We start from the raw sequence: 18,101 nt of genomic DNA, 5'->3' as shown, positions 1-18,101 counted from the left end.
TGTGGTTAATATTGTAGTAAAGTTTGTGGTCAATATTGTAGTAAAGTTTGTGGTCAATATTGTAGTAAAGTTTGTGGTCAATATTGTAGTAAAGTTTGTGGTCAATATTGTAGTAAAGTTTGTGGTCAATATTGTAGTAAAGTTTGTGGTCAATATTGTAGTTAAGTTTGTGGTCAATATTGTAGTAAAGTTTGTGGTTAATATTGTAGTAAAGTTTGTGGTTAATATTGTAGTAAAGTTTGTGGTTAATATTGTAGTAAAGTTTGTGGTTAATATTGTAGTAAAGTTTGTGGTCAATATTGTAGTAAAGTTTCTGGTTAATATTGTAGTAAAGTTTGTGGTCAATATTGTAGTAAAGTTTTTGGTTAATATTGTAGTAAAGTTTGTGGTCAATATTGTAGTAAAGTTTGAGGTTAATATTGTAGTAAAGTTTGTGGTTAATATTGTAGTAAAGTTTTTGGTTAATATTGTAGTAAAGTTTGTGGTCAATATTGTAAAGTTTGAGGTTAATATTGTAGTAAAGTTTGTGGTTAATATTGTAGTAAAGTTTGTGGTTAATATTGTAGTAAAGTTTGTGGTCAATATTGTAGTAAAGTTTGAGGTTAATATTGTAGTAAAGTTTGTGGTTAATATTGTAGTAAAGTTTGTGGTCAATATTGTAGTAAAGTTTGTGGTTAATATTGTAGTAAAGTTTGTGGTTAATATTGTAGTAAAGTTTGTGGTTAATATTGTAGTAAAGTTTGTGGTCAATATTGTAGTAAAGTTTGTGGTCAATATTGTAGTAAAGTTTGTGGTTAATATTGTAGTAAAGTTTGTGGTCAATATTGTAGTAAAGTTTGTGGTCAATATTGTAGTAAAGTTTGTGGTCAATATTGTAGTAAAGTTTGTGGTTAATATTGTAGTAAAGTTTGTGGTCAATATTGTAGTAAAGTTTGTGGTCAATATTGTAGTAAAGTTTGTGGTTAATATTGTAGTAAAGTTTGTGGTCAATATTGTAGTAAAGTTTGTGGTCAATATTGTAGTAAAGTTTGTGGTTAATATTGTAGTAAAGTTTGTGGTCAATATTGTAGTAAAGTTTGTGGTCAATATTGTAGTAAAGTTTGTGGTCAATATTGTAGTAAAGTTTGTGGTCAATATTGTAGTAAAGTTTGTGGTCAATATTGTAGTAAAGTTTGTGGTCAATATTGTAGTTAAGTTTGTGGTCAATATTGTAGTAAGTTTGTGGTTAATATTGTAGTAAAGTTTGTGGTTAATATTGTAGTAAAGTTTGTGGTTAATATTGTAGTAAAGTTTGTGGTTAATATTGTAGTAAAGTTTGTGGTCAATATTGTAGTAAAGTTTCTGGTTAATATTGTAGTAAAGTTTGTGGTCAATATTGTAGTAAAGTTTTTGGTTAATATTGTAGTAAAGTTTGTGGTCAATATTGTAGTAAAGTTTGAGGTTAATATTGTAGTAAAGTTTGTGGTTAATATTGTAGTAAAGTTTTTGGTTAATATTGTAGTAAAGTTTGTGGTCAATATTGTAAAGTTGAGGTTAATATTGTAGTAAAGTTTGTGGTTAATATTGTAGTAAAGTTTGTGGTTAATATTGTAGTAAAGTTTGTGGTCAATATTGTAGTAAAGTTTGAGGTAATATTGTAGTAAAGTTTGTGGTTAATATTGTAGTAAAGTTTGTGGTCAATATTGTAGTAAAGTTTGTGGTTAATATTGTAGTAAAGTTTGTGGTTAATATTGTAGTAAAGTTTGTGGTTAATATTGTAGTAAAGTTTGTGGTTAATATTGTAGTAAAGTTTGTGGTCAATATTGTAGTAAAGTTTGTGGTCAATATTGTAGTAAAGTTTGTGGTTAATATTGTAGTAAAGTTTGAGGTTAATATTGTAGTAAAGTTTGTGGTCAATATCGTAGTAAAGTTTGTGGTCAATATTGTAGTAAAGTTTGTGGTCAATATTGTAGTAAAGATGTGTTGGTAATACTGCAGGTGTGGCCAGTGGTGGTGGTGGCAACGTTGAGCCACACATCATTACGTACACAACAACACCAGGTAAATGGCGCTCAGTTACAGCTTGTGTCTTATTTATATTTGTTGTTGATGAGAAGTAGGAGGAGGAGGAGGATTATATATATAGTATGGTGATGATGAGTAGTAGTAGTAGGAGGAGGAGGATTATATATATAGTATGGTGATGATGAGTAGTAGTAGTAGGAGGAGGAGGATTATATATATAGTATGGTGATGATGAGTAGTAGTAGTAGGAGGAGGAGGATTATATATATAGTATGGTGATGATGAGTAGTAGTAGTAGGAGGAGGAGGATTATATATATAGTATGGTGATGATGAGTAGTAGTAGTAGGAGGAGGAGGATTATATATATAGTATGGTGATGATGAGTAGTAGTAGTAGGAGGAGGAGGATTATATATATAGTATGGTGATGATGAGTAGTAGTAGTAGTAGGAGGAGGATTATATATATAGTATGGTGATGATGAGTAGTAGTAGTAGGAGGAGGAGGATTATATATATAGTATGGTGATGATGAGTAGTAGTAGTAGGAGGAGGAGGATTATATATATAGTATGGTGATGATGAGTAGTAGTAGGAGGAGGAGGAGGATTATATATATAGTATGGTGATGATGAGTAGTAGTAGTAGGAGGAGGAGGATTATATATATAGTATGGTGATGATGAGTAGTAGTAGTAGGAGGAGGAGGATTATATATATAGTATGGTGATGATGAGTAGTAGTAGTAGGAGGAGGAGGATTATATATATAGTATGGTGATGATGAGTAGTAGTAGTAGGAGGAGGAGGATTATATATATAGTATGGTGATGATGAGTAGTAGTAGTAGTAGGAGGAGGATTATATATATAGTATGGTGATGATGAGTAGTAGTAGTAGTAGGAGGAGGATTATATATATAGTATGGTGATGATGAGTAGTAGTAGTAGGAGGAGGAGGATTATATATATAGTATGGTGATGATGAGTAGTAGTAGTAGTAGGAGGAGGATTATATATATAGTATGGTGATGATGAGTAGTAGTAGGAGGAGGAGGAGGATTATATATATAGTATGGTGATGATGAGTAGTAGTAGGAGGAGGAGGAGGATTATATATATAGTATGGTGATGATGAGTAGTAGTAGTAGGAGGAGGAGGATTATATATATAGTATGGTCATGATGAGTAGTAGTAGTAGTAGGAGGAGGATTATATATATAGTATGGTGATGATGAGTAAGGTGGTCTGGCCACCTCAGCCTCCTACACTCACACCAACAATGATCATTGTGTGTAGTGACAATATTGCCTAGCATGGTTGATAATGATCATGATAACCACAGTGTCTCCGGAGGTCTGCCTTGATGGTTCCACTTGTATTAAACATGACCAAGCAGTTCGAGTGGCCAGTTATGACCATTAAATCCACAATTATCAGCTGAGCTGATGTACATTAACACTACCTCTGGGAAGGGATAGTTTGGTCTTGTATATGTTTCATTTTCCTTAGCAATGTGACGACAAGGCCTTATATCTTCCTCATCAATATTGAATGAAGTGACATTGGAATATCTAGGAAAATATAAGGTTCATTAATGTCAGTTGTGGCAATAGCATTGTATACATTTAACCTAACCTAACCTAACCTAATCTAACCTAACCTAACCTAACCTAACCTAATCTAACCTAACCTAATCTAACCTAACCTAACCTAATCTAATCTAACCTAACCTAACCTAACCTAATCTAAACCTAACCTAACCTAACCTAACCTAACCTAACCTAATCTAACCTAACCTAACCTAACCTAACCTAATCTAACCTAACCTAACCTAACCTAATCTACTTAGAGGTTGAGATGTCTTTTAATTTCCAGTATACCAGTCCTGCTTATGATAATGAACAACCATTATCCTGCTGGATGACAACATACAAATGATACTGTCATCCCTGGCTGCAAATTAATATAATGATGGTTTACGTATATTATCAATTTGCTAATAGATGAGGATAGATCTTAATAGGTATTGTTAATAACTTACTCTTATACCACCTACTTTGATTTCCTTGTTATACACAATCATTATCACCTTATCTGGTATTGTTCAATACTCGAGATTAGAATGCTGTCAAGCAGGCTTCACTGGTATTGTTCAATACTCGAGATTAGAATGCTGTCAAGCAGGCTTCACTGGTATTGTTCAATACTCGAGATTAGAATGCTGTCAAGCAGGCTTCACTGGTATTGTTCAGTACCTGAGATTAGAATGCTGTCAAGCAGGCTTCACTGGTATTGTTCAATACTCAAGATTAGAATGCTGTCAAGCAGGCTTCACTGGTATTTCTGTGATCGGAAGTAACTATGTAATACACTTGAAATTAACAATTTTCCTGGAGCTAGTTGTGATTACTATTATTATATATTTTATAATAACTTGATAGTGAAAAAGGGTATGAGGGAGCGAGAATATTTGTGTTGATTAATAACAATAAAGTAAAATGAAACATTATAAAAACAGTTTAACCTCACATTTGAAATGCTAAAGATGAAGTATACAGTCTAGTATTGAAAAAAATTTTTATTTTAGAGAAGACGCAAATTTAGATATCTAAAGTATGTTGTCATGCATTATAAGGTTAGAGATGTTAACAAAGTTGTGAAGGACTTAATTGGAGTTTCCTAAATGCATAAGAGATGCCATGTCTATCAATAATTATGATTTTGTACATTTCAGATTAAATCTGATCCATTTGGTTTTTCATTCCATTACACAGTCTGCATCACAGGAGGGATGTTTCATTGCATCCTAAAAGTGATTTTGGTAATTTATCATAGATTCACTTTTCAGCAATGAACAATGAAAATAAATAAGATACACCCTGATAAGTTTTATCGGAAAACAGTGAAAGAGGCAAAGAAATGAGATAGTTAAGTGCTGGACTGCCCTTCTCAATAAGTTGCTTACTGCATAAAAGTGCCACATGAATTGAAATTTGTTTATGTAGCACCAATATTAAAAAAAGCAACAAATCTCTGCCCGTATATTATTGTCCCAGTAGCATAACGCCTGTAGTTGGATAATTTATGGAAACCATCATTTGAGATGGGATTGTAAGCCTTTTGAGGACCATCACTTTACATTTCCTAACAAGATTTTTGGATGAAATCGCTCTTCTCAATTATTCTTAGTTTCTTGTGATGTAATCAACATTTATGTTAGAATAAAGCAGTATGTTATCTATCTAGGTTTTCGAAAAGCTTTTGGTAAGGTTCCACATCAAAGGTTACAAACAAAAATTTTTACACATCATTGATGGGAGTGTACTTCAGTTGATAGGAAATTGGTTGACTGGCTATAAACATAGCTGCGGTTAAAGGTCATGACTCAGAATGGTTGATGTGACAAGTGGAGTGCTTGACTGGCTATAAACATAGTAGTTGCGGATAAAGGTCATGACTCAATGGTTGATGTAACAAGTGGAGTGCCATAAGTTTCAGGCTTGGGAGTAGTTCTCTTTCTCATAGAGAGTCATGCATGAAGTGCTCATCCTCCTCAAAGGCTCAGATTGGGTTGTCTAAATGTGTGTGGATGTAACCAAGATGAGAAAAAAGGAGAGATAGGTAGTATGTTTAAGGAAAGGAACCTGAATGTTTTGGCTCTGAGTGAAACAAAGCTCAAGGGTAAAGGGGAAGAGTGGTTTGGAAATGCTTTGGGAGTAAAGTCAGGGGTTGGTGAGAGGACAAGAGCAAAGGAAGGAGTAGCACTATTCCTGAATCAGGAGTTGTAGGAGTATGTGATAGAGTGTACGAAAGTAAACTCAAGATTGATATGAGTAAAACTGAAAGTGGATGGAGAGAGATGGGTGATTATTGGTTCCAATGCACCTGAGCATGAGAAGAAAGATCATGAGAGGCAAGTGTTTTGGGAGCAGCTGAGTGAGTGTGTTAGCAGTTTTGATGCACGAGACCGGGTTTTAGTGATGGGTGATTTGAATGCAAAGGTGACTAATGTGGCAGTTGAGGGAATGACTGGTGTACTTGAGGTGTTTAGTGTTGTAAATGGAAATGGTGAAGAGCTTGTAGATTTTTGTGCTGAAAAAGGACTGGTGATTGGGAAAACCTGGTTTAAAAAGAGAGATATGCATAAGTATATGTATGTAAGTAGGAGAGATGGGAAGAGAGCATTATTGGATTATGTGTTCATTGATAGGCGCATGACAGAGAGACGTTTGGATGTTAATGTGCTGAGAGGTGCAACTGGAGGGATGTCTGATCATTATCTTGTGGAGGCGAAGGTGAAGATTTATAGAGGTTTTCAGAAAAGAAGAGAGAATGTTGGGGTGAAGAGAGTGGTGAGATTAAGTGAGCTTAGGAAGGAGACTTGTGTGAGGAAGTACCTGGAAAGACTGAGTGCAGAATGGAAAAAGGTGAGAGCAAATGACGTAAAGGGAGTGGGGGAGGAATTGGATGTATTTAGGGGAGCAGTGATGGCTTGTGCAAAAGATGCTTGTGGCATGAGAAGTGTGGGAGGTGGGCAGATTAGAAAGGGTACTGAGTGGTGGGATGGAGAATTGAAATTATTAGTGAAAGAGAAGAGAGAGGCATTTAGTCGATTTTTGCAGGGAAATAGTGCAAATGACTGGGAGATGTATAAAAGAAAGAGGCAGGAGGTCAAGAGAAAGGTGCAAGAGGTGAAAAAGAGGGCAAATGAGAGTTGGGGTGAGAGAGTATCATTGAATTTTAGGGAGAATAAAAAGGTGTTTTGGAAGGAGGTAAGTAAAGTGCGTAAGACAAGAGAACAAATAGGAACATCGGTGAAGGGGGCTAATGGGAAGGTAATAACAAGTAATGGTGATGTGAGAAGGAGATGGAGTGAGTATTTTGAAGGCTTTTTAATGTTTGATGATAGAGTGGCAGATATATGGTGTTTTGGTCGAGGTGGTGTGCGAAGTGAGAGGGACAGGGAGAATGATTTGGTAAACAGAGAAGAGGTAATGAAAGCTTTGCGGAAGATGAAAGCCGGCAGTGGAATTTATTAAAAAAGGGTTGACTGTGTTGTTGACTGGTTGGTGAGGATATTCAGTGTATGTATGGCTCATGAAGTGCCTGAGGATTGGCAGAATGGATGCATAGTGCCATTGTACAAAGGCAGAGGGGATAAAGGTGAGTGTTCAAATTACAGAGGTATAAGTTTGTTGAGTTATCCCTGGGGTTAGGGGAGAAAGAATACTTCCCACGTATTCCCTGCGTGTCGTAGAAGGCGACTAAAAGGGGAGGGAGCGGGTGGCTGGAAATCCTCCCCTCTCTTTTTTTTTTTCCAAAAGAAGGAACAGAGAAGGGGGCCAGGTTAGGATGTTCCCTCAAAGGCCCAGTCCTCTGTTCTTAATGCTACCTCGCTAACGCGGGAAATGGCGAATAGTTTGAAAAAAAAAAAAAAAAGTTTGTTGAGTATTCCTGGGAAATTATATTGGAGGGTATTGAATGAGAGGGTGAAGGCATGCACAGAGCATCAGATTAGGGAAGAGCAGTGTGGTTTCATAAGTTTTAAAGGATGCGTGGATCAGGTGTTTGCTTTGAAGAATGTATGTGAGAAATACTTAGAAAAACAGATGGATTTGTATGTAGCATTTATGGATCTGGAGAAGGCATATGATAGAGTTGATAGAGATGCTCTGTGGAAGGTATTAAGAGTATAAGGTGTGGGAGGCAAATTGTTAGAAGCAGTGAAAAGTTTTTATCGAGGATGTAAGGCATGTATACGAGTAGGAAGAGAGGAAAGTGATTTGTTCTCAGTGAATGTAGGTTTGCGGCAGGGGTGCATGATGTTTCTATGGTTGTTTAATTTGTTTATGGATGGGGATGTTAGGAAAGTGAATGCAAGAGTTTTGGAGAGAGGGGAAATTATGCAGTCTGTTGCAGATGAGAGGGCTTGGGAAGTGAGTCAGTTGTTGTTCGCTGATGATATAGCGGTGGTGGCTGATTCATGTGAGAAACTGCAGAACCTGCACGTGTGCAAGGTAGTGCTAGGAAAAGACAACAAAGGCCACATTTGTTCACACTCAGTCTCTAGCTGTCATGTATAATGCACCGAAACCACAGCTCCCTTTCCACATCCAGGCCCCACACAACTTTCCATGGTTTACCCCAGACACTTCACATGCCCTGGTTCAATCCATCAACACCATGTTGATCCTGGTATACACATTGATCCAATTCGCTCTATTCCTTGCATGCCTTTCACCCTCCTGTATGTTCAGGCCCTGATCGCTCAAAATCTTTTTCACTCCATCCTTCCACCTCCAATTTGGTCTTCCCTCCACCTCTGACACATATATCCTCTTTGTCAGTCTTTCCTCACTCATTCTCTCTTTTTGCCCCCTCCCCCACCCTGTGACTCACTTCTGTTTCCATGGTTCCATCCACTGCCAAATCCACTCCCAGATATCTAAAACACTTCACTTCCTCCAGTTTTTCTCCATTCAAACTTACCTCCCACTTGACTTGGCCCTCAACCCTACTGTACCTAATAACCTTGCTCTTATTCACATTTACTTTCAGCTTTCAGCTTTCTTCTTTCACACACTTTACCAAACTTAGTCTCCAGCTTCTGCAGTTTCTCACCTGAATCAGCCACGAGCGCTGTATCATCAGCAAACAACAACTGACTCACTTCCCAAGCTCTCTCATCTAGAACAGACTGCATACTTTCCCCTCTCTCCAAAACTCTTGCATTCACCTCTCAACAACCCCATCCATAAACAAATTAAACAACCATGGAGACATCATGCGCCCCTGCTGCAAACCGACATATCCTGGGAACCAGTCACTTTCCTCTCTTCCTACTCGTACACATGCCTTACATCCTCGATTAAAACTTTTCACGGCTTCTAGCAACTTGCCTCCCACACCATATACTCTTAATACCTTCCACAGAGCATCTCTATCAGCTCTATCATATGTCTTCTTCAGATCCATAAATGCTACATGGAAATCCATCTGTTTTTCTAAGTATTTCTCACATACGTTCTTCAAAGCAAAAACGTGATCCACACATCCTCTACCACTTCTGAGACCACACTGCTCTTCCCCTGTCTGATGCTCTGTACATGGCTTCACCCTCTCTATCAATACCCTCCCATACAATTTCCCAGGAATACTCAACAAACTTATACATCACTAATTTGAACACTCACTTGCATCCCCTTTGCCTTTTTTATTATACAGAACAAAATTATAAGGTAAACCAAGTCTGTTGCCATATTGGAAAAACACTGGGTATTTAAGAAATTTTGAATCATTTGTAAGTTCCATTTTCATAAAATATGTCTATTTGTGTGTTTATTGATTTGCCACATTTCTTTTTATTGAAAGGAGGCTTTGTTGGTGTTGTATGTGTGGAAAACGTTTATTTAAGAGTGGGCTGGGTGGAGGGCTGAGCCTGAGCTCTGGTAATAAGCCCCCTCATGGGCTCCATGACCTTAGGGTAGATGCTCATTCTGTTTGATGAAGTTGATGAAGTTCTGTACAATATAAAATAAAGACAGAATAACATAGAATATATATGATACAGGTTTTTTTCATCTGCTTAACAATTTTCATGTAATACTTTGGTGATGCAGGTAATCAAACACATGATTATTAAAATAATATTGTGAATGATTTATAATTATACTATTCAATATAGTGTTGCTGTAAATTGGTTTTGTATTACTTCCATGTTGCTTCTTATGTATGTTTTGTTTTTCATACCAGGGTAAACAGTATCTAAGATATAGACAATTTTTTTTCATAAGTTTGCATATTTCATTAACTTGATTTACCAATATTCACTGAAAAATTTCTTTTGTCATGCTTATGATCATACTAAGTTAAGGAAAATACATCATGTGTTCAAATGTTTGACTGTTGTTGCAGGACTTGGTAGTTTAGCTGAAATTAGACAAAATACAGACAGTAGTCTAAGCATGAAACAGTGACATTTAACTGGATTATCCTGACAAGAAGCAGGTATTAGGTATTGGGGTGGTTAATTTGAGGGGGAGGGTAATTAAGCGACCAGAAATCAGAGTTGACAATAAGGCCCAAGGTGGTTCTCTTGGGCTTTGGTAATGGGCTGGGCAAGGGCAGTCATATTAGCCTGTTCTGATGCTTACCACATGAGTGAAACATACCCTTTCTTCTTAGAAGCTGATGTCAAAGAGTTAAATGTGTATGAATGAGACTTTACACACTGGGTAATGGAGGGAAAGATACACTATTCTCATATACTTCCAGTCATGTTGGTGTTACTTGATGTTACCATACATCTTTGCTGAGCCCCACAACTTCATTTAGGTTTCAAGGAGATTTTTATTCCCTTACACTGAAAACTCATTGGCTGTTAAAGTTGATTGCTTGGTCTCTGCATTAGATCTTAAGGAAGTAAAGAAAAATAGATTTTTTTAGTGAATGTGTATGCATAAATGACTTAAACATCTTTTAATACATTTTACTCTAGCCATCATATTTTACGTAGGCATGATTGAAAAAATTGAAGTACGTCAGTTGGTTCAAGGCATCCCCATAGCAATTACAGTATTGGTGCGGTCTCCAATGATCTGGTCAGAGGACAACATCATAGCCATTGTCACACAGCTTGGCACATACATCTTTGTAAGTATATTACTCTAACCATGTTTTAATTCTCATTATAGATATTATATACTAAAGATATTATAAAATTTTATGTGTAATATGACAAGGGTAGAAAGAATAGCATTTGCCATCATGTTAGTGCTAAACTGATTTTTTTTTCATTTGGGTATCTGGAAACATGGGAATTTTACTGTGCGAAAGAAGTGCGTTGGATTAAAGGAGTAGACATTGCCTTGTTGGAAAATTGTAGGGATGTTGATGTACTGTGCTGTTGTAGCAGAACTATGCTGAATGGTTGTAGGGATGTTGATGGTACTTTGTATGCTGTAGTAGCAGAACTTTGTTGAATAGTTATTGCATTAAGAGAAGCAAAACAACATTATGTTTGAATGACGGGATCTTTTGACTCTTGAGAGTTGTAACATTGTATATATAAGATGTGTCAGTGCAGCATTACAAAAGATATACTACAATGAAGCATTATAAAAGATGTACAGGTTGTACCTCTTTGATCTGGCAACCATGGGACCTGGCCATTGCCAGACCACAGAAAACATTGGAAAACAGAAATTGACCCCTAAGTCATATAAAGTTGATGATCCGATCTCATAATACTCGCACAAAATCCTTATAGAAGTTCCTTTATCTAATTTTTTTAGTAACCAAAGGTAATGATTTATGCTTATTAGCACTAGCACCATCTTTTGCACTTCTTGGTCTCTTGGATGACATCCTGAAGGGCTGAAATACAGCTGAATATAAGAAATTAATAGGACCGTTAATTAGCTTGGCTGTATAGTAAACAGATTTTGGAACCTTAGCGCTTATAACAGTGCAGCCTTGGCGACAGATCCACGCACTAAAAACTAATGGTGGCTGATTCAAAATGTGCCAGACCTTGGGAGTTGCTGGACGACAGAGCACCGGATTAGAGAGGTACAACTGTATCACTATGCAGTATTTAAAGGTTATAAAAGCATTGGATAAAGTAAATAGGTAAGCACTCTGAAAAGTTCTGACTCTTTATGGTGTTCATGGAATATTCTTGAATGCTCTGAAGAGCTTTATGGAAGTTACATTTACTCCAATCATAGTTCTTCCTAATGATTTAATAATTTTCTCTTTGATAGTTCTCTCATATATTTCCTATTTCTTTGTGCTGTTTGCAAAGCACTAAACCCAATTACTTAACCCCTTTCCACTTCAGTTAGGTGTACTTTCAATGCCTGTGAATCAAGTTTTCAAGGATGAGTAATGTTTATGGCCCTTTAATTTCAGAGATATTCATATAAGAATGAAAGAAATCACTTCAAAAGTATATTTCATCCACTGATATCACATTGATAATGTGTACAAGTTTTGTAGTAGGGTCAGCGTGAATTGCCACTATGCATATTTTTAGTGTGTTTTACCTACACAAGAAAGTTCATTACAGATAATTAAGCCAGCAAGGCAGTGGGTTTGGATGGTATTTTAGTGGAGTTTATTAAGGAAGGGGGTGACTGTATTGTTGACTGGTTGGTAAGGTTATTTAATGTATGTATGACTCATGGTGAGGATCCTGAGCATTGGTGGAATGCCATTGTACAAAGGCAAAGGGGATAAAAGTGAGTGCTCAAATTACAGAGGTATAAGTTTGTTGAGTATTCCTGGGAAATTATATGGGAGGGTATTGATTGAGAGGATGAAGGCATGTGCAGAGCATCAGATTGGGGAAGAGCAGTGTGGTTTCAGAAATGGTAGAGGATGTATGGATCAGGTGTTTGCTTTGAAGAATGTATGTGAGAAATACTTAGAAAAACAAAAGGATTTGTATGTAGCATTTATGGATCTGGAGAAGGCATATGATAGAGTTGATAGAGATGCTCTGTGGAAGGTTTTAAGATTATATGGCGTGGGAGGCAAGTTGTTAGAAGCAGTGAAAAGTTTTTATCGAGGATGTAAGGCATGTGTACAAGTAGGAAGAGAGGAAAGTGATTGGTTCTCATTGACTGTTGGTTTTCGGTAGGGGTGCGTGATGTCTCCATGGTTGTTTAATTTGTTTATGGATGGGGTTGCTAGGGAGGTGAATGCAAGAGTTTTGGAGAGAAGTGCAAGTATGCAGGCTATTGTGGATGAGAGAGCTTGGGAAGTGAGTCAGTTGTTGTTCGCTGATGATACAGCGCTGGTGGCTGATTCATGTGAGAAACTGCAGAAGCTAGTGACTGAGTTTGGTAAAGTGTGTGAAAGAAGAAAGTTGAGAGTAAATGTGAATAAGAGTAAGGTTATTAGGTACAGTAGGGTTGAGGGTCAAGTAAATTGGGAGGTAAGTTTGAAAGGAGAAAAACTGGAGGAAGTGAAGTGTTTTAGATATCTGGGAGTGGATTTGGCAGCGGATGGAACCATGGAAGCGGAAGTGAATCATAGGGTGGGGGAGGGGGCAAAAATTCTGGGAGCCTTGAAGAATGTTTGGAAGTCAAGAACATTATCTCAGAAAGCAAAAATGGGTATGTTTGAAGGAATAGTGGTTCCAACAATGTTGTATGGTTGCGAGGCATGGGCTATGGATAGAGCTGCGCGAAGGAGGGTGGATGTGCTGGAAATGAGATGTTTGAGGACAATATGTGGTGTGAGGTGGTTTGATCGAGTAAGTGATGTAAGGGTGAGAGAGATGTGTGGTAATAAAAAGTGTGGTTGAGAGAGCAGAAGAGGGTGTTTTGAAATGGTTTGGTCACATGGAGAGAATGAGTGAGGAAAGATTGACCAAGAGGATATATTTGTCAGAGGTGGAGGGAACGAGTAGAAGTGGGAGACCAAATTGGAGGTGGAAAGATGGAGTGAAAAAGATTTTTGAGTGGTTGGGGCCTGAACATGCAGGAGGGTGAAAGGCGTGCAAGGAATAGAGTGAATTGGAACGATGTGGTATACCGGGGTCGACATGCTGTCAATGGATTGAACCGGGGCATGTGAAGCGTCTGGGGTAAACCATGGAAAGTTGTGTGGGGCCTGGATGTGGAAAGGGAGCTGTGGTTTCGGTGCATTATTACATGACAGCTAGAGACTGAGTGTGAACGAATGGGGCCTTTGTTGTCTTTTCCTAGCACTATCTCGCACACATGAAGGGGGAGGATGTTGTTATTCCATGTGTGGCAGGGTGGTGATGGGAATGAATAAAGGCAGACAGTGTGAATTGTGTGCATGGGTATATATGTATGTGTCTGTGTGTGTATATATATGTGTACATTGAGATGTATAGGTATGTATATTTGCGTGTGTGGACGTGTATGTATATACATGTGTATGGGGGTGGGTATACCACATCGTTCAAATTCACTCTATTCCTTGCACGCCTTTCACCCTCCTGTATGTTCAGGCTGTAATCTCTCAAAATCTTTTTCACTCCATTGTTTCACGTCCACTTTGGTCTCCTGCTTCTCCTGGTTCCCTCCACCTCTGAGACATATATCGTCTTTGTCAATCTTTCCTCACTCTTCTCTCCATGTGTCCAAACCATGCCCACATTCCATCATCTAAGTGCCACATACTTCTGTATGTAAGCACTGCTTCCCCAAATACCTCCCCTTTCTCCCCTACTCCTTAGTTTTGTTTACTATCACTTTTTGCCGTTCTTGACAGTCTCTCCTGGTATCTATCCATACAAGCATCTTTCCAAATTCACTCACTTTCACCTCCTCTTCCCACCCGTATCATTTCCTCTTTTCTTAGAGCCTTTACAAACTTTCATCCTTGCCACCACCAAAAAAAGGGCAAATCTGCTCAAAGCATGTACATTCAAAAATTTGTTTAGCACACCTATTGATTTATACGTAATCCAGTAAAGCCAACCTACAAACATCACCACACACCCACATATACTATTGTATGTGTCTGTTTTTAAAGTAGGTATTTCCAGTCACCTCTCATTTTTTAGCACTCTGCAAGATGTTCACAATTATTGTTTGTAGTACAGAGTACCCCATGCCCCTCATTTGTACCCTAAGTTGCCACATCACCCTCTCTTGCATTCAAATCACCCATGACTTATACTCAGTCCATTGCATCAAAATTTTTGATGTCCTCACTCATCTCCCAAAACACTCTTCCTTTCCTCATTCCTCTCAGTACTTTATCAGGATGATCTTTGAAGCAAAATGTTGTTTCACGACACTATGATCTGTTTCATCAACTGATAATAATACAACCTTGCCAAAAGTGATTTTTCACTCGTATAACTTCAAGCAAGCAGGGTCTAGTAGCACCTTTAGTGAAGCTGTATCATTTGGAGTATAGTCTCGTCAAAGAATTTCTCACTCCAAAGGAAGTTACGTTTTTCTGCCCCTGGAAATAGCACAGCCTTAGGCAGCAGGAGCCTTTAGAAAGATCCTTGTTAACACCAAGGCTCTTTCATAGAAATTGGTCAACAGCTCTCTGTCCACAACGAAGCCCCACAGATGTTTCCATGGTTTCCTCCAGCTGCTTCACATGTCCTGCTTCAGTCTGTTAACAGCATGTCAATACATTGTTCCAGCTCTCTTTCTCCCATGCATCCCCCCCTCCCCCTGCATGTTCAGACCCCAGACACTCAAAATATTTTTCAGTCCATCTTTTCATCTTTGATTTAGCCTCCCCCTTCATGTCCCATCCACTTCTGAACACGTATATCCTCTTTGTCAACCTCTACTCACTCATGCTCTCATGTCCAAACTTTATCAGCACACCCTCCTTAGCTCTCTCAGCCACATTCTTTATTACCTCACCTCCTTCTTACCCTTCTTGTCAAATTGTGTCACCCAACATACTGTCATCATTCATTTCCAACACATCCACCCCCTCCACACATTGTTAGTCCATGCCTTGCATCCATACAATATTGCTGGGTTCCATTCACTGCCAACCCCCTAAGGTATCTAAAACACTTCTTCCTCCAAATTTTCTCAATTCAAACTCGCATGTCAACCGTTCTGTCCCTTTGCCCTACTAAACCTAATAACTTTAATTCAAACTGACATGCCAACCATTCTGTCCCTTTGCCCTACTAAACCTAATAACTTTACTTTTGCTCACATTTACTCTTAAGATCCTTCTTTCACACACACTCCTCAACTCAGTCACCAATTTATCTAGTTTTTCTCTCAAATCAGCTATCAGTGCAAACAACAAATGACTTACTTCCCAGGCCCCCCTCCTCCTCTCTACAGTCTGCATACTTGCCCCTCTCTCCAAGACCCTTGCATTAACCTCCCTAACCTCCCCATTCATAAACAAATTAAACAGCCATGGTGACATCACACACCCTTGCCATAGATCAACCTTCACCTGGAACCACTCACTCTCCTCTCTACCCACTCACACACATACCTTACTCTCTTGATAAAAACTTCTTACTGCTTCCAGGAGCTTTCCTCACTCACCATATATTAATAAGACCTTCCATAGGGTCTCTCTGTCAGTCCTGTCATATACTTTCTACACATCCATGAATGCTCAGTGCAAATTCTTATGTTTCTCTAAATTAGCATTGGGCTAGAGGCAGTTACCTCACCAGAAGTTAGCGGTGAATGAGAGGCAGTTACTTTACCAGAAGTTAGCTGTGGGTGAGAGGCAGTTACTTCACCAGAAATTAGCAGTGTGTGAGAGGCAGTTACTTCAGAAGTTAGCGGTCGGTGAGAGACAGTTACTTTACCACAAGTTAGCAGTGGGTGAGAGGCAGTTACTTCCAGAAGTTAGCAGTGTGTGAGAGGCAGTTACTTCACCAGAAGTTAGCAGTGGGTGAGAGGCAGCTACTTTACCAGAAGTTAGCAGTGGGTGATAGGCAGTTACTTCACCAGAAGTTAGCAGTGGGTGAGAGGCAGCTACTTTACCAGAAGTTAGCAGTGGGTGATAGGCAGTTACTTCACCAGAAGTTAGCAGTGGTATAGAGGCAGTTACTTCACCAGCAGTTAGCTATGGGTGAGAGGCAGTTACTTCACCAGAAGTTAGCAGTGTGTGAGAGGCAGTTACTTCACCAGAAGTTAGCAGTGTGTGAGAGGTAGTTACTTCACCAGAAGTTAGCAGTGTGTTAGAGGCAGTTACTTCACCAAAAGTTGGCAGTGGGTGAGAGACAGTTATTTCACCTGAAGTTAGCTGTGGTATAGAAGCAGTTACCTCGTAAGAAGTTAGCAGTGGGTGAGAGGCAGTTACTTCATCAGAAGTTAGCAGTGCGTGAGAGGCAGTTACTTCACCAAAAGTTAGTGGTGGGTGAGAGCCAGTTACCTCACCCCTCTAGAAGTTAGCTGTGGTATAGAGGCAGTTACTTCAACAGAAGTTAGCTGTGAGTGAGAGGCAATAACATCCCCAGAAGTTAGCTGTGGTATAGAGGCTGTTACCTCACCAGAAGTTAGCAGTGGGTGAGAGGCAGTAACCTCACCACAAGTTTGCTCTCGGTTAGAAGCAGTTACCTCACCAGAAGTTGGCAGTGGGTGAGAAGCAGTTTCATCACTAAAAGTTGGCAGTGGGTGAGAGGCAGTTACCTCACTAGAAGTTGATAGTGGGTGAGAGGCAGTTACCTCACCCGAAGTTAGCTGTGGTATAGAGGCAGTTACCTCACCACATGTTGGTAGTGGGTGAGAGGCATTTACCTTGCCAGAAGTAAGCAGTAGAATAGAGGCATTTCATCATCCAGTGATAAGAATTGTTGTTGTTTGGTGTATGTTTGTGTGTCTGTGCAAAGATATTGATGATGTAATTGTGTTATGACGGTTGTATCCGACATTGACCAGCAGAAATTGGCAGTGGATGAGAGGCAGTTAATCTCTCCAGAAGTTAACTCTGGGTTAGAGGTAGATACCAGAGGTTATCAGTGGTAGAGAGGCAGTAACTTCACCAGAAGTTAGCAGTAAGTAAAAGGCAGTAAACTCACCAGAAGGTAGCTATGGTATAGAGGCAGTTACCTCAGCAGAAGCTGGCAGTGGGTGAGAGGCAGTAACCTTACCAGAAGTTAGCTGTAGTGTAGAGGCAGTTACCTCATCAGAGGTTGGCATGGGTGAAAGACAGTAACCTCGATAGAAGATATCAGTGGGTGAGAGGCAGGTACCTCACCAGAAGTTAGCTGTGGGGTTGAGGCAGTAATCTCACCAGAAGTTAGCTGTGGGTTCGAGGCAGTAATCTCAACAGAAGTTAGTTGTGGGTGAGAGGCAGTTACCTCACCAGAAGTTAGAAGGTTAAAAGTTCTTAATTCCTGGGATCCTAAGGACTCTCACAAACTCACATGACACTTCCTTAGGGAGAAAGTTTCCCATGCTTCAAGACACATTTTTTCTTACATAAAGAAAAGAATGCGAGACATCCACAGGTTGTTTGGTCAAACCGCAGATAAATCATCTTAGATGAAAATGAACAAGTGATCAATGATAAAGAAAAGAATTTAGTTTGATCTTTTTAAGTGACTTTTTAGATTTTTCAGACCTTTATGAGAGACTCATTTTTAATCCTGATTTTTATTATGA

The 18,101-nt window shown here is 38.8% G+C and overlaps 1 protein-coding gene across 1 annotated transcript in view; it reads left to right on the top strand.

Annotated features, from left to right (window-relative positions):
• Positions 1-1,979: 1,979 nt before the first annotated feature.
• The window catches only part of LOC139765440 (general transcription factor 3C polypeptide 4-like), a 145,160-nt gene continuing 129,038 nt past the window's right edge, over positions 1,980-18,101 (top strand). Inside the window, exons 1-2 of the mRNA XM_071692811.1 lie at positions 1,980-2,040; positions 10,520-10,656. Of these exons, the coding sequence (XP_071548912.1) occupies positions 10,522-10,656 (135 nt within the window). The 5' untranslated portion in view covers positions 1,980-2,040; positions 10,520-10,521. The remainder of the gene's footprint in view (positions 2,041-10,519; positions 10,657-18,101) is intronic.

Source organism: Panulirus ornatus, chromosome 55 (genome assembly GCF_036320965.1).
Source record: "Panulirus ornatus isolate Po-2019 chromosome 55, ASM3632096v1, whole genome shotgun sequence".
NCBI classification, from domain to species: domain Eukaryota; kingdom Metazoa; phylum Arthropoda; class Malacostraca; order Decapoda; family Palinuridae; genus Panulirus; species Panulirus ornatus.
This window is presented reverse-complemented; position numbering and strand designations above follow the sequence as displayed.